This window comes from Paralichthys olivaceus, chromosome 8, assembly GCF_024713975.1.
Source record: "Paralichthys olivaceus isolate ysfri-2021 chromosome 8, ASM2471397v2, whole genome shotgun sequence".
Taxonomy (NCBI): Eukaryota; Metazoa; Chordata; class Actinopteri; order Pleuronectiformes; family Paralichthyidae; genus Paralichthys; species Paralichthys olivaceus.
This window is the reverse complement of record NC_091100.1, coordinates 12,189,130-12,205,628: the sequence shown is the minus strand read 5'-3', so window position 1 is coordinate 12,205,628 and position 16,499 is coordinate 12,189,130. Positions and strand designations below refer to the sequence as shown.

The 16,499-nt window shown below is 41.1% G+C and overlaps 3 protein-coding genes across 3 annotated transcripts in view; all 3 read left to right on the top strand.

The window, feature by feature from the left end:
* The window catches only part of zcchc7 (zinc finger, CCHC domain containing 7), a 46,009-nt gene extending 43,238 nt beyond the window's left edge, over nucleotides 1–2,771 (top strand). Inside the window, exon 10 of the mRNA XM_069529749.1 lies at nucleotides 598–2,771. Within this exon, the coding sequence (XP_069385850.1) occupies nucleotides 598–1,208 (611 nt within the window). The 3' untranslated portion in view covers nucleotides 1,209–2,771. The remainder of the gene's footprint in view (nucleotides 1–597) is intronic.
* Nucleotides 2,772–4,216: 1,445 nt separating this feature from the next.
* On the top strand, nucleotides 4,217–11,995 carry pgm2 (phosphoglucomutase 2). The gene is made up of 13 exons (XM_020101398.2): nucleotides 4,217–4,424; nucleotides 5,230–5,397; nucleotides 5,563–5,754; nucleotides 6,647–6,730; nucleotides 6,823–7,016; nucleotides 7,186–7,375; nucleotides 7,489–7,586; nucleotides 8,139–8,319; nucleotides 8,496–8,589; nucleotides 9,494–9,623; nucleotides 10,185–10,377; nucleotides 10,593–10,726; nucleotides 11,061–11,995. The coding sequence occupies exons 1-13, from the start codon at nucleotides 4,350–4,352 to the stop codon at nucleotides 11,161–11,163; spliced, it is 1,836 nt and encodes a 611-aa protein (XP_019956957.2). The 5' UTR covers nucleotides 4,217–4,349; the 3' UTR covers nucleotides 11,164–11,995.
* Nucleotides 11,996–12,855: 860 nt separating this feature from the next.
* Nucleotides 12,856–16,499, top strand: part of tbc1d1 (TBC1 (tre-2/USP6, BUB2, cdc16) domain family, member 1) — a 38,403-nt gene continuing 34,759 nt past the window's right edge. Inside the window, 3 exon segments of the mRNA XM_069529945.1 lie at nucleotides 12,856–12,998; nucleotides 13,222–13,293; nucleotides 13,821–14,469. Of these exon segments, the coding sequence (XP_069386046.1) occupies nucleotides 13,858–14,469 (612 nt within the window). The 5' untranslated portion in view covers nucleotides 12,856–12,998; nucleotides 13,222–13,293; nucleotides 13,821–13,857.

Sequence of the window (16,499 nt, the reverse complement as noted above, 5' to 3'; positions counted from 1 at the left end):
TTGTTTGCAAACACTACAGTGCACATGGTTGACGTAAAACTGGTTTTCAGCTCTATTATAGGCTTCAGCATTCAATCATTCCACGATGTTGAAGCCACAACTTCAAAAGCATGATCACCTTTTGTTTTTAAAAGAGTGGGACGACCAGAGAGCCCTGGTCACATGACCTAACTTACCTACTTGTAATACATGGATGAAGCAGGTCAGAGGTGTATGCAGGCGCCTGACCCTGCAGGGTTCAATGAATCCTAAACTTGATGGAGAGAGTTTGGACCATTTATAGACGTCCAGAGACAATACACTGAGGCACCTGAAAAGTAAAATGCATTAGCTGGAGAAGCAGTGGAAACCGCTAACAGTGATCCTGTTTGACACACACACACACAGACTCAGCTCTCTCTGAACCGCTACAGTTTAAACATCGATTTGTGTGAAATGCTTCAATATCAAGAATGATCGCCAAATACTGACCGTTACTTTTCTACAATGAGAATGTCCACGATGAGTATGTCCACGATGGTGTGGCAACGTCCCTGCATGTAGAGGAAAAAAAAAAAAAAAACGTAATGACATCCTTTGTGCTTTTGTTTTCCCCAGAATTGAAGAAAAATGGCTGTTTGTCCAACACCTGTGAGACCCCTGTCACACCAGGACCGCCAAAGAAGAAACAGAAATTCAGCCACCACAAAAACAGCCACCAACATAACAGTACGCCTCACCAAACCCCGAACAACCATAGAGCCAGTGCTAGCCACATCTTTTTTAGTGACAATGACTTGAGGGACACGACCCCGAAAACAAATAAGTTCAACAAGAACAAACCAGAGCAAAGCACTGGCAATGTGAAATCATGGAAACCCAAGAGACCAGTCCCCACATCAAGACACCCACTCCCGTCATCGAAACTCAGTTTTGATGAAGCAGATGACTTTCCCAGAGGAGGAGCCAAAGGAGAGAACATGGAGAAGAAGAGCAGGAAGAAAAAGATGAAGAAGACAAACAACGTCCAGAATGAGGGACACAGAGACAACAGACCTGACCGTCTCTTCTTGACTGTAGCTGGTGCGATTCAGGGGTCAAAGCAAGAGAACAGCAGGAAGAGGAGGAATCGAGCCCGAAGCCTCGCCAACAAAAACAAAAAAAATGCATCGAAGTATCCAACCGATGAGAACCTGTTCATCATCAAACAGAGGAAACGCAGAAGATAGCCTCAGTGTGAGGGGGGTGTGGGTGTCAAGAGGCTGTCAGGGCTGTGATCCAAATGATCAGTGATGATAATGTCTGTTCACATGACTCAGACCTCAAAGCTCAGTTCTCAGTCACCAGTTCTGCTTATGGTGCACATTTGGACATGTCATAACAGGAAGAGCACAGATGGACATGATAAGATTAATAATGGCTGGGACATTTGATTAGATTGGAGACGAGTATTAAAGGTCATGGCCTCATTCTGTGGAGAAATTTGAATGTTTCTTTGAAAGTTTTTTTTTTCTGTTCCCATCTTTCCACCGCAGCTGAACTGGGTGAGACTTGTCAGGAAAACTCTCTTTAATGGCAGTAGATGTGGAAGATAATGAACCTATTTGATTTGTCCAACTCAGACTGAAGTTTTAGACTTCAATACATTTCTAGACAAAATGAGGACTGCAGATTTTGTTCCTCATTGTTTAATTTGTAGTATGAACATGACAAAATAAACATCAAGCAAACATTTTTTCCGCACTGATCAACCAAAGGGTGAAAAAATACTTTAAATTAAAGAATAAGAAGTAAATCACATGACTAATGCTTCAAAACAGGCCATGGACACTCAACATCTGTCACAATAAATCTAGAAATCCCCTCTGTGATTAGCCAGATTGAAGTCTAATTTGAAAAATGCTGGACATATCCTAAACTCTGTGCTAATCTTTATTACTTATACCTGTGCTTTTCCTACATGACCAGGTACCTCTGTGTTCTTGAGTTTGAACCTGAACTCGGAGCTGCCTTTTCATGTTTCACCCTGTGGTAAATGTGAATTTATATACAGCACCTGTTGAACATGAGGCATGGATTCATGACCTCTCAGTGTTTCGGTCACTGATCTACAGAGGAGGAGGTAGACATTTTAGTACCAGGAGTTCATGCAGTTAGTTCAACAATAATTTGTTCAATAACAACATTAAAATTCTAATAGACATAAAGAGAGAATACTACTTCAATGGATAATCGAAAAGATAATGGTTAGAATAAGCTGTAGCCATTATCGTATTCTTTCAGTTTGTTTGTTCACATTAATTTCTCCACTTTGTGAATTTGAATAAAAGCAGACGGCTCACTGAAGTCCAGTATTGTGTTGTGCTTCAGCTCTGATCATCATTTTAAAGTTGTTGCAACCAAAGGACAGTGATTTTCTTCTAAAACTACTGTTGGATTAGGATCCTTTTTTCATTTAGGAATAAAGGGGTGTCTTTTTTCAATAACATCTATTCATTTGTAAATTATTCGAAAATATGGATATACTCATATTTATTACATATATTTGATGCAAATCTGCTGATTGGTGTCACTTCACCAGTTCTTGTGTGATCTGGATTTTATGCATCACTGACATGCAGCCCTGACGGTGTTAGCTTTTAAACACCCACTAGGTAAATTCAGTTATTTATCTTATCTGTTGTGGTTATAACATGATAACTCACAAAGAAAGAGTGGGAGATGAGACCTTGATAACATGAACACTGGTTAACCAACAGCTATGTGGAAAAATAAAACTTGAATCTGCTTCATCTGACTACTTCTGTGATTCAGGTAAAGAAACCAGTCAATGTTTTTTAATTCAGACTTTGATCATGATGATGATTCATGTTTCATTCTCCTTTGTATAATTTCTATAAATTATACCTGATTCCAGTCACCTAATTCATTTCTTTTCTGATAGATAATTGTATTATCATAAGCTAATGAGATTTTTATCATCTCTGGAGTGTGTCATTAGTTTGTATTCCTAACTAGAACTGATGAAGAATATGAGATGATCCTACAACTGAGTCATCCTGTTGATTATAAATAACCTCATTATCAATATAAAAATAGCCATGCCATCAGAATTAAAATGACAATCATGAAACTCCCCAAATTCAGTTATTAATTCACTTTTCAGGAGCAGTGATGCCAGAAATTAGAGTCTCACTGCTGCTACTGTTTCCTCCATGTTTGTTTATCTGTGGACACAAACATACAAAAGTCTCAAGTGATTATTAATTAAATTTGCTACATCTCAATGTATTTCATCTTCCATATTCCCCACTGCCCAAACTTCACACTTTTATCACTTTTAGTAAAAGAAGAATATATTTTTTTATTGGCCCAATGCTTTAAAAGTAAAATATGTAATTGACCAGGGTTATATTATAATGTATTAACTGATTATTATGAAGTGTAATAAGATTTTATAATGTACAGTTGTGGGCAGAAGTCTTGATCATTTCTTTTTTTGCTGGTGATAGAAATAGTTTACAAACTGTAATTTATGACATAACCACATGTTTTAACATCAAGGGATATTCTCCATCTTGTCCTATGTTCTAAAAAAGAATGACTCTCCCCCTCTCCCCAATGAAATACAATTGAATACATACAAATTTTAAGTTGAGGTCAACAGTGGTGCATGCAACTGTATTTTAGAGTTAAATTACCACATTATTAAAATCCTAACATATAATAACCACAAATGAAAGCAATGCATATTCTGTGGTGGAGTAAAATAATTAAGTTGCATAAAATCAAAGTAGAATAATAAAACTTCTTCAAAACTGTATTGACATTTAAGTACAGACTGAGTAGATACAATTTCCACCGTTTCAAGATATTGTTCTTTAACTCTGCAGCACTGGCACAATTCTATTTAACTCTCTTTACATACATCTTGTTTTTTTTGTATCTTTACACACAAACATAAATGTATGAATCTCTATGTGCAGTCACTGCTCTGTCCCCATCACTGTGTCCACGAGACAGAATCCTACATTGTGAATAAACATATTCAATTTAAATTAACTGTCTGTGGAGTAGTCACATGACAAACCCGTGACGCTTTACGTCGTTCCGCCTCCACCCGCGCTGTCACACGGCTCAAGACCCGCCTCTGCCTGCTGATTGGTAGTTCGCTCCATTCCTCACCAATCCCCGTGCTTCACGCCCTAATTGACCAACCAGCAGGCAGAGGCGGGTCCCAGAGGGGCGGTGACAAAGCGCCACAGTTTGACAGCGTGTTCCGGGGTCTCTCGGCGGAAAGGTTTCCGGGGTGAGGTCAGGATCAGATCTGAGATCAACTTTCTGTTCCTGGACTCGGCTAAAGAAGAACAATGGAAAACGGTTCGACCACAACCGGAGACGCGGATCTGGACCAGGCGATCAAACTGTGGCTGCAGCATGACAAGGTAAGCTAACTGCTAACAGCTAGCTCAGTGCTGTGACATGTAGAGAGAAGCTCCTCTGATGATGATGGTGACAAACGTGTATTACTTCATCTGCTATTGACTCTAGACTCACTAACGAACACAGCGATTTAAAGATTGTTGGTTTAGTTCTCGAAGTGTTGAGTTTGTCTCCAGGCAAGCTAACAATGCAACATGGAGAGAAACATACACTTCACAACCCTGAGGGAGTTTCTCCTCCACAGTGCTGCTCATTGTGGGAACTGTTGGGTTTCTCTATATTAATAAGGTTTGAAAGTCTTGACCTTCTATGTAAAGTGTCTTGAGAGAATGTATATTATGATTTGGTGCTATACAAATAAAATGAATTGAATTGAATTGGCTCATAATAGAGCAAGGGTTCACTGCATTATAATAATAACAATAATGATAATAATAGCAATACAGTAATACAGTAATGATGATGATATTAAGAAGCTTTGGAGGAAAAGATACCCAAAAAAATAACAGACCTGCAGAATAAAAAGTGACCTTCTCTTATTAGTCCAACACAGAGTCATTCAGGACAATAAAAGAGACACAGGACTCTTCCACCCAGTCCTAACATTATTACATTAGCTCTCAGTGTCCCAGTCAAACAGGAAGCACCATGTGCAACCACTTAGTTTTCACTTTCATTTTGAAAACGCACCACAGTTGATAAAGAGACCATATCTTTAATAAATTCTTTATATCTGCTTCTAATGTACTCAGATAAATACATGAATTAGAGCTTAAACGAACAATCACTGTGTATTTTCTTCCCCAGAACCCAAAAACGGCGTCTATGGTGCAGGAGCTGGTGAAGGACGGAGCAGTGGAGGCTCTGAAGAAGTGTTTCTCCTCCAGGATGGAGTTTGGTACGGCCGGTCTGAGAGCAGCCATGGGCCCTGGCGTCTCATGTATGAATGACCTCACTATCATCCAGACCACACAGGTTGGTTAATGGATAAACTTCTGTAGCTTCCACACGCTAACCATCAAGTCACATGGAAAGTCACATTATTGATTCTATGCGTAGCTGCGTCGCTCATGTGTCACTGTTGTTAAATGTCCTCCACTGCACGTTTAACACGTTGTGTCTTGTCTTCTTCCATGAAAGGGTTTCTGTCACTACCTGGAGGAATGTTTTGAGAACCTAAAGGAGCGAGGGGTGGTGATCGGTTACGATGCCCGGGCCCACCCTCCCAGCGGGGGCAACAGCAAGCGTTTTGCCAGCCTGGCTGCAGCTGTTTTCATCAGTCGAGGGGTTCCTGTGCACCTCTTCTCTGACATCACCCCGACGCCATTTGTGGTAAATGGTGAAATGAACTTTGGTCATTCATCATATTGTTTTTTTGTCTATTCACCACAGAAATGGAGGATATAAACGCCTTAAAACAGAAGTATCACATTTACATTTGAATAATCTTTCTGTGGTTATTAACTACAACAAAATCAGATCCTGATGTTGGATCAGTTTGTCTGGTGTCATGTTTGTCAGTGGGGTGAGTGACAGATGTACTGAGGCTACAGGGCAAATTCCATTCAAAAAACTCCCTGCCCTGTGTGTACTGTACTAAAAGTTGCATAATGTGCATATGATTCACTAGATTACACTCAGTTCAGGACCTGTGACAGTAAAGTTCACACCCTTTGGTGTTCATACCAGGATAAGGTGATATGGCAGAAATATTATCGAGAAGAAATCTCATATCAGTTGATATTTATAATCATCACAATACAAATCAAATAGTTATTATTCATCTCAAATTTAAAGAATTTATAGGAAAAGAATGACAAACATTTGCTATGTTCTCACTGCAGCCCAAATATTTAGTCTTGACACCAGGTTACTTTAAGTGATATGATATTTACAGCAGTTTTCCTGCCTCTACTCCACATCATGACAGAGTTCATTATATGGATCCTTAGAGGAACTTTTAAATACAGACTGACTCTCAGGCCGACAGCCATATGAAAAAGTGGGATTACCGTTGGCCTCTTTGTAGGAATGTTATTTTGTCTGATTTTATCTTATCTTACCTTTCTTCATCCTCACATTTTCTAACTCATTATGTTTGCGTACTTGTAGGGACAGTTCATTTCGCTTTTTAATCAGTCAACATCAGTTTAAAGTCTTGTCACCATCAGTTCATGTTTTATTTATATAAACACAAGTAATTATGTTCCTCTCCTTCCTGCAGCCTTTCACAGTTTCCCACCTGGGTCTGTGTGCTGGTATCATGGTGACTGCCTCTCACAACCCCAAACAGGACAACGGCTACAAGGTAAAACTTCTTTCATGTTTCTTTTCCTACTTATCCTACTTATACTTATACAGGTGTTGTAGCTGCCGTCACATCTGTGTTTTCTGTCTCAGGTTTACTGGGAGAACGGTGCCCAGATTGTGTCTCCTCATGACAAAGGAATCTCCAAAGCCATAGAGAAGAACCTGGAGCCTTGGCCCGAGTCCTGGAACACAGAGGAGGTCTTGAAGAGCCCCTTGCTGAAAGACCCGTACCAGGACATCCACACACAATACTTCAAAGCCATCCAGAAACACTGCCATCACAGGTGCTCGCAGACAAAGCCACCCACTGTGCAGCATGTATCATTTAAAGAGCAGGCTGTAAAATTAGATCAACCGATTCTAATCATCATCTGTCACTTAAGGCCATTTTGAGAATGAAATGTCGTAAGAGAAAGAACCAACATGTTTTCAACTGAGCCTCTGTCTCCGCAGGGACATAAACAAGAGTTCAGAGGTGAAAATCGTGCACACATCTGTGCACGGTGTTGGCCACGCGTTTGTCCAGTCAGCTTTCAAGGCATTTGACCTCCACCCTCCGTATGCAGTAGAGGAGCAGAAAGATCCAGACCCTGAATTCCCAACCGTCAAGTATCCCAATCCTGAGGAGGGGGAGGGAGTCCTGGTACGTTCTGACCTTCACAGGTTGATGCCGACACTCGTCACATGCAGTCTTACACACTGTACAGTAGATGATGTGTTTTGGTTGAAGGTGTAAAGTGTGTGTGTGTTCTGCAGACACTGTCGTTCTCACTGGCAGAGAGGGAGGGGGCCACCGTGGTTTTGGCGAATGATCCTGATGCTGATCGTCTGGCCATGGCTGAGAAGCAGGAGAGGTGTGTGTTTGTGTAAATTTGCTATTGCAGTGATTATATTAATGGGGCAGGTTTAAGGGCAGTGACGTTTAGAACCAGGGTTGTAGGAAATGAAGAGATGGTTAAAAACACTCTGTGGAGGTATTGAATTCAAACTCATGAAGAAACTTTCCTTTTTTGAATTTTTACTAGCCACCAAAATATTATTTTCTATTTTAAGACTTAATTATTTTTCATCACCCAGCATCATTATTAAAATGCAGTTTTAAAGCCTCCTCCGCACTCTTAAGAATATACAGTAAATGAACAAAATTCTAAATTCACCCTTTTTATTGACATTGGATTTTCCACAAATGACAAACATTTGAATTTGCTAAGCCCATAAAGTGTTAGTGTCGTGCTTTAAACCCCATTATGTTTAATTGTTTGAGGAATTGTAGATTCTGAATTCCTTCTCAGGTGGATTTAAAAAAAGAAAACTCATATTTCTTGAAACGGTATTATGGACATGACCGTCAGTGGAAAATGAGTTTGTATCTGTATTTGCACAACCTGTGTCTCTCCCTGTGGCAGCGGACAGTGGCGAGTGTTCAGTGGTAATGAGTTGGGAGCGCTGCTCGGTTGGTGGATGTTCCGTTGCTGGAAACAGCAAAACTCAGACGCCGACGCTGTTAAAAACGTCTACATGCTGGCGAGCACCGTCTCATCCAAGATACTGCGCGCCATTGCTCTCAAGGAAGGCTTCCACTTTGAGGTAACACAATCAAACTCAGCACTGCAATGTTGTTGCGTTTCCTGTTGCAAGCCTGTACTACTGCAAAATCCTGCTAAGCCAGTCTCCTTTTAGTTGTTGGGTTCACCTTTGTAAATGTTGCAGAAGTCAACATTTCAAACACCTCAAGTTTACTGTTACCCCTGTGCAAACCACAGGAAACCTTGACAGGATTCAAGTGGATGGGGAACAGAGCCAAAGACCTTCTGGACACGGGGAAGAGTGTCGTCTTTGCTTTTGAGGAGGCCATAGGTAGAAACACACACACACACACACACACACACACACACACACACACACACACACACACAAATGAATGTCCAGTGCCATAATTACAGGGATACGGCCAGTTTTTATAGTTTCTCTGTGGCATCACATTATAAAGGGTTGTGCATATAATGATCTCCATGATGTCACAAGCTAAATTTAATTTGATCTGTCTAACAGTATTCACGTGAAGAACATTTGAACATTTTTATCAAATTAAGTTATCAGGTACAGTTTATGATGTTGCTGAGAAGTGATTGGAGTTACATTTTGACCTCATAGACCTACCAACCTGTATGAAAGTTTAATAAATTAAAGTAATCACAGAGCCAGTGTGCTGTAAAAAATAGATTCATTTTGTCACACACATAAGCTACTCTGTCAGTGCATCGTATGGCACTTAACACCCCACCTGTACCTGGGCAAAGCCAGTATGACCTTTAGCAAGGCAGTCTCTCCAGTTTGGGCTCCAGTGGGTGACCACAAAAAGTCAGTCTTCAAATTCTTCAGCTTTTTCTTATGTACTGAAACTTATAGCAGATATCATACACCTCAGTGTATATCCATGAGCTACTTGTTTGAAGGAAACATCATTAAAATCAGTAAAAGAATGACATCAGAAGTTTGTCGACTGAGAACCTTGGTCTCAGATATTTGCAGTTATTTGGTCGATGCCCTCAGTCACACATGAACTGGGTTAAAGATCGTTTGGGGTTAACATGACAGACGTACATCACATAGTTGAGAGCATTCCCATGAAACAGGATTAGGATGCTCTAATTGGAATCACTTGCTGTTGCACACACTGTTAGTAAAGTGTGTGTGTGTGTGTGTGTGTGTGCGTGTGCGTGTGTGTGCGTGCGTGCGTGTGTGTGTATGTGTGTTTCAGGGTATATGTGTAGTCCCTGTGTATTGGACAAGGATGGAGTGAGTGCTGCCGCCATTGCAGGAGAGATGATTTCCTATCTGGCCACAAAGAACATCAGCCTTTCTCAACAGCTCACAACTGTCTATGAAGAGTAAGACACACACACACACACACACACACACACACACACACACACACACACACACACACACACACACACACACACACATTGTACTCATCAGACATTGGTTTCTATAACCACAGCATTAAAACCAGGGGCACTTTCAATTTCAAAAATTTTTGCTCCTTTTTGCTTTGGTTTATGGTTGAAAGACATGTTTGCTTGAAACTGTGTGCAGTGATGTGTAACAGGCGTCGAGGTCGTTTTCTCTCGTTTTGTGGGTCTATTGGAGCATCAGCGTGTTGATAAACCCTTTCATATTAAAAAGGCTGTGCACACTATGAATGTTCATTGACGTGTTTGTCACAAGTTTTATAAAGAAGTTATAATATAGTAAGCTAAACCTCACTCTTAAACATCAACTGTAATACATATTAAACACATATTTAAAACTACCTCCAAGATTTCCTCCACACCAACGTAGAAATAAACATTTTGCTATGTTTTGTCCGCCTGAACGCTTTATCGCTTTAATGCTGATCGCTGTAGGTTGTTTCAACACACTTTAATCTCTCCACATTTCATTGTCAGGTATGGCTACCACATCAGTAAGAATTCCTACTTCATCTGCCACGACCAGGATGTGATCTGCTCCTTGTTCGAGCGCCTGCGCAAGCACGGTGGCCAGAAAGACTCGTATCCCACCGAATGCGGTCGCTTCTCCATCTCTGCTGTAAGAGACCTGACCACCGGCCACGACAGCAACCAACCTGATAAGAAAGCTGTAAGAGCACAAACGCACAATGCCTACATTAACTTTCGCATTCACATTTACCAACTTCAATTTATAAACCTTGATGTTCAGATGACAGTTATTGCAGCAGTGGCAAAAATATATATTCTGAAATCAGATTATGAAAGGTTATGTTTTCACATTTGCTGGTTACTCCTCCTGTTCGTCCATCAGTTCATGTGTCACTCGCTCCTCTCGTCTATCAGGTTCTTCCCACCTCCAGCTCAAGTCAGATGATCACTTTTTCCTTCTCTAATGGGGGCGTGGCCACCATGAGGACCAGTGGCACTGAGCCAAAGATCAAATATTACACTGAGCTCTGTGCTGCTCCTGGTAACAGGTAGGTCAACAAGTGACATACATGTAATGTCTGTAAGGCTGAATATATTGATTGTTTTCTTTTTCAATCATCTATATTATATTATAAATATCCACCACATCGCATTATCTGTATTGGTTTGTTTGACCATCAATCCAAGAGACAAGATATTCAATTCACAGTGACATAAAACTGCAAAGTCTCACATTGTAAATGATGGACCAATCAATTTCTTGATCACTCACAAACCAATAATAGGTTTTCAAAATAGCTGCCTATTAATTTTTGAAATTTTTTCAACAGTTACCTCATGATATAAGTTTAATTTCCTCCCCTCTCTCTGTGTGTCAAACAGTGACGTGACGCTCCTGAAGAAGGAGCTGGACGACTTGGTTGATGCAATCGTTGAAAACTTCTTCGAGCCGCAGAAAAATAAGTTGCAGCCCAAACCAGAGTAGCACTGACTAGATGTACAAACGCACACAGAACTAGTTGTGGCTAATATCTGACCAGTATTTCACACAATGTCTTACTTACTCCAGAAGGGATTCTTGGTAAATATAAGTTTTATTTTGCTCTATAATCACATTAATGAGCATTTTACCACAGTTTGGTTTTGCTAGTTGAACTTGTTGGAGATCTGAATATTCCTGATGAATGTCTTTATTTTAATAATCTGTGGTCAGTGACCCAAGATTGAGTTTGTTTAGCCATCCATCCATTTTTGATTTATAGTTATGGGTCAAGTACCAGTTTTACATCCAGCAGTCATCATGATGCAGATACAGTTTATCACAGCGCTTGAGATCTGAAATGTCTGTTATACACCCACAATCATTCCTTCTTTCTGACTGGGTACTTGTATATTCACGTGAATTTAACATGATGCATTCCACACTTTGCTTCAGCATCAAGTATGAGGCTGCGAAAATGAAGAATTACAGACAAGTGAATAGTTGTGACCACGATTTTGTAAACTGCTTTAAATGTGTGTTATCTTATTTAACAGTAAAATATAATACAGAGAGTGACTGAAAAATATTTTGAAACTACGCCAGATGTAGAAAAATATGCCCCTGCAAAGTTGGCGGCTGGTAAAACAGCTGAGTATTAAAGCTCAAGTTATCAGGAAGGAGACATTCTGTGGATTGAGTAGTTGTTATAACCAAACTAAGTTCAACATACAATCATCAACCACCATTATTTCTGCTGCTCACTTTTCCTCTTGTGCCCTGAATTCTAAAATGCTGTTGCACTGTTCCAGTCAATAAAAACCGGTTTCTAACTGTGCGTGTGTGCAAATGTAAAGAGAATAAACACGTGGTGATCATTCTTCAGTTGTGAGGGCACTGACTGCAGAATGTGTCCTAGCTCCTATACAAGGAACCTGCGGTCACGTGGTCCGTTGTTTACGGGAACCCGGTCACGCCAGTCACACACACAAAAAGGATGCACGTGTATTTGTGGTCTTACGGTACAGCTCCTCGTAGCGGAGACTAAAAGTTTAATGACACTTATTATTGACAATTGTTTCCATTTCCACACAATGGAGGTCACCATGAACTATGGTGTTCTAATATTTTATATGAGGAAGTTATGTGTACCATGATTAACAAGTAACCTATTTTGCCTTTAAATTTCATTAAAAAACATATAGAGGTGATATTCCATTTAATCATGCTTGTGAACACAAACAGACACGCATCGACTTTCGTGTATCTATATTTCTATATTTAAATGATGGGACACTTCTATTGAGAGTCATCCAGATATACAGGGAACAGAAACCGTCTCGAGGCAGTTCCATATCATATGAATCTAATATAGAGCTGGGGGAGTATCTTTATCTTTCCATATGCTTAATAAAGCCGGGGGACCTAGGAGCCGTCCTCATGTTCCTATTATGTGCCATGGAAATATTGCTCAGGAAAGTCTCCCCCGGTCCAAAGCAACTAAAATGTCTCCACAACATAATTTTCTACACAACATTCGTCCACAAAAGCGTGGAAAGATATTTGCACACTCTCTCTCTCTCTCTTTCTCTCTCTCTCGCCACGACACCCCTGCATCCTCCTGCAGCGCATGCAGGCAGCATGCACTTGTCATGCCCCATCAGAGCACAGGGAGGAGAGCAGGGAGGTTGTGTCGGTGTCGTCTTCTATATTTAACTCGAAGTGTAGAGAGCTGGCTGTGGAGCTCCCTCTCTCTCTGTCTCTGAGTTGCTCTGACAAACATTACAACCTCCCTTCGTCCAACTTCCACCGCTCCACGCAGCGGGCAGGACTGTGACCAGGTAAGGAGACTGTATTCAGCTAATTGATGACTTTACTAAAATACTTATCTTGCTCGTCGAACGTAGCACGCATTATACACTCTGCTGTTCGCGCAACCTCGTGCGCAAAAAGAACTTGTTCCGTGCGTAAAATGATGATTACGTGTGAAATATGGCATTTGGGGGCCGAGCCCTTAGGAAATACGATGTCGTTTTCATTTCCATGTTCACTGTTATTGTGCAGAACAACGACCTGCATGTTTCCTGTCCCAGCTGTTAAAGTGGAGGGTTTTCTCTACAAGGTCACACACGATCGGTACGTCAGCACCCGTTTTGGGTTCATTAATCAGTAATGACTTTTCTATAGAGATGACGGTGTTAACTGCTATCATCTCGTCCCTTTATTAATGTTTAGACGTTGTTGCCCATTGATTTCACATATATATTGCCACACCTCTGTCTAATGAGTCTGTTGACAATGTAGAGCAGGAGAGGTCTGCTCCTCTATCTCCTTTCAGTGTCTTACACACCAGTGGCCAAACCTGATCCCCATACTCTAAATGTTATGTGTTTGTGTGTCCTTGAGACAAGTCATGTGTCTAGTTGGTTAAACAACACCAGGTGGTCATTTGGTCACATACCCTTTAAATGACCCTCTCCCTCAGGGGAAACTATCCTGTTGCTACACGAATGACAAAGTGGAACATACTTCCAGCAATAATTAATACTGCTTTGAACGTTTGCTTCTGTTTCCTTAGAATACAGTGATTAGATTTGGTGTGTCCTTTTGGTTGTTGAATATTGCTTTTAACTGTCTCTGTGCTGTAACTGGTGTTTTTTCAGGTGAAGTAGAGGCAATCAGTTTCCTCTGGCTTCAATCATGGAAGGACTCTACTTTGAAGTGAAGCCCAGAAGAGTTGAACAGCGCAGGTTGGGGAGCTCTGAGAAACCCCGTTCAAATCTAACTCCAAACCGCCAGTCCTGTCCATCGTTTTCACGTCTCACCTCTACCACACACTGTCCTCAGAAAGTCCCCCATGCTGCAGAGAGGACCACAAAGGTGGAGGAAGAGGGAGAGGAAGAGGAGGAGATACAATACAAACTGACATTGATTGGTTCTCGGGCGGTCCACCACCTCACGACCATGACCATGCTACCCTGGGTGGTGGCTGAGATCAGCAGGTCTCGGCCTACAGAGAAGGAGCTGGGCGCGGGGATTCAGCGTGCAGGGTCTGGAGATGGACGGTTGGACTCTTCTACTTCCAATCAGATGGTTTCTCTGTGTGTGTCAGCATCGTGGATGCGATGCGTTTCCATTCCGGGAGAGGGAGTCGTCTGGGATCCTTTAACACACACCGTGCTGTTTGAGTGTCGTCCTCACCAGGTCACTAAGCTAATCCGCAACAGCCAGGAGCCCAGCAGCTTTGGCTGCCTGGTCCGAAAGACCCCAAACTGTGCCTGCTACGTCTTCCAGTGCCAGGACAGCACCAAGGTAGGCGTTTGTGGATGTGTGCACAAATTAGGAGTATACTTATAATATTAAGGGATACATATACCGTTAAATACTGCTAAATAATTCTACATGATCACATCCACAATAGTGTGTCACATAAGTGTGAGAGAATCTCGGCTAAATCTTAACTCAGACGATGCTTCGGTAGACAGGACACATCTAGGTCAGGTCTGTTGTGTCGTATTTCTTTTTAATCAGTTGCACACAATAAAAAAAATGTCTCTAAATATATCTGTGTGCTCCAGACCGAACCATCACTCTGTGACATGTTCAACCAATTATTAGGATCAGTCAGCGATATAATAACCTTGATAACTAACTCCAGACATAAGAATAAACTCACCTAAATTAAAAGAGCTGCAAAGAGTGAAAGTCATCTGTGATCCAAGAAATAAAAACAAATTTAGAAAGAAACATCCACATTTAGATTCACAAGATCTGAATTTTTAATTGGATCTCCACCGAAATGCACACGCTTGTAAATGTCAGTCCCTTAAACATGCCTGATTTTTTCATCCAAATCTGTGAATTATTCTCTGAGGAATCAACAAAAAGTAAAAAAAAAACCTCTTAACTCACACAATCATGGAGTTTTGGGATGATCCGTCCAGTGGGTTTTCCAGTGTTTTTTTTAACAGACAAAACGTAACCTAATTCCATTAAGGGGGAAAACATATTAAACAAACATACCAAGTTAAAACAGCTTCACAGAGTTACTGTGTGTCGGACTATAGAACATTTATTATGGAAGAAAGTAAAGATTAAAGTGACACGAAAATCTTCTCCCTCGTGTTTACTGATAAAGAGCTGCCTGAGCTCTTGAGTGTGGCCACTTTAGAATTTATCATGACAAACCCACCAACAGAAACTGGATTTGGCTTTGGTGTTGAGCTCTAACTCCATTCAACAACACAAGTAAACACCAACAGATCCACAAACAACCCACTGGCACAGTCTGCTGACTAACACACCTTACACTGACCTCTAATCCTTTCAACTCTCCTCCACATCCTGTGCCAGCAGCCCGTGTGTGTGTGTGTGTGTGTGTGTACACTGTAAAGCTGCAGCTGGTGTCAGAGACATTTGATAGCATCTTCATTGCATGCCATGCCCGACATACTGCAGACTCAAAAGAGCCGGCCAGGCCAGAGAGCTGGAGACAATGGAGGATATTAAACAGATTACATGAGTCAGAGAAAAGCAGAAAACGTTATGTGGAGCGTGAGCTGGATCTATTTGTCTTTCTCTGAACCAAGTACATGCACACATGCCTGGACTCACGTCACAAAACCTTCATAGATTTCACACACATGAGCAGCCAGCATGAATAATGTAAATATAACTGTATGTGATGTAACTGCACACAAATACAGTTAATGTCAACTGAACATGAGCACACAGGTTGTTCAAGGGTTTTGTTGTGTGTGTGTTTGTAGGTTTTTGTTTTTGATTGTGTGTTTGTGTGAGTGTAAGTTTTTTTGATTGAGAGCAAATGAGTTTGCATTATATAGCCCAAGTTGGATGCAGACCCATGTTACCACGGAAACCACTTCTTGCGGCCCAGCACCTGTTTGTGTGATAATGTGAGTCTGTGTGTGTGTGTGTGTGTGTTGATCATGCTCTCTTTTTCAGCCCTACAAAAATGTGATAGTGATGTCAGGCTGACCACCTGTCGCTCTAGTTCGGTCCCAACGGGCAGGCACACACACACACACACACACACACACTATTGCATGCATGCTGATTATGAATGCAATCCTCGGGCACCGCCGTGGGCCTAACAATACTCCACCTGTTGTTAACGCTGCTCTTGCTCAAGTTTATTAGTTTCATTTGGGTATCACTAATGAAAGTTTCTCTTGTGTTATACAATAAACATGTATAAACAATAACAAGCTGCAGGGAGAATTAGATGTATCTCTGTTCCTCACAATCCAAACCACAAACACACCATCACATCTCTGAACATTTTCTACAGGAAGCACTGCACCACATACCCACACAAGCTA

Coding starts and splice junctions, on each gene's coding strand:
- pgm2 (XM_020101398.2), top strand. CDS start 4,350: ATGGAAAACGGTTCGACCACAACCGGAGACGCGGATCTGGACCAGGCG. Junction 4,425..5,229: donor TGTGGCTGCAGCATGACAAG/GTAAGCTAACTG, acceptor TTTCTTCCCCAG/AACCCAAAAACGGCGTCTAT. Junction 8,590..9,493: donor TGCTTTTGAGGAGGCCATAG/GTAGAAACACAC, acceptor TGTGTGTTTCAG/GGTATATGTGTAGTCCCTGT.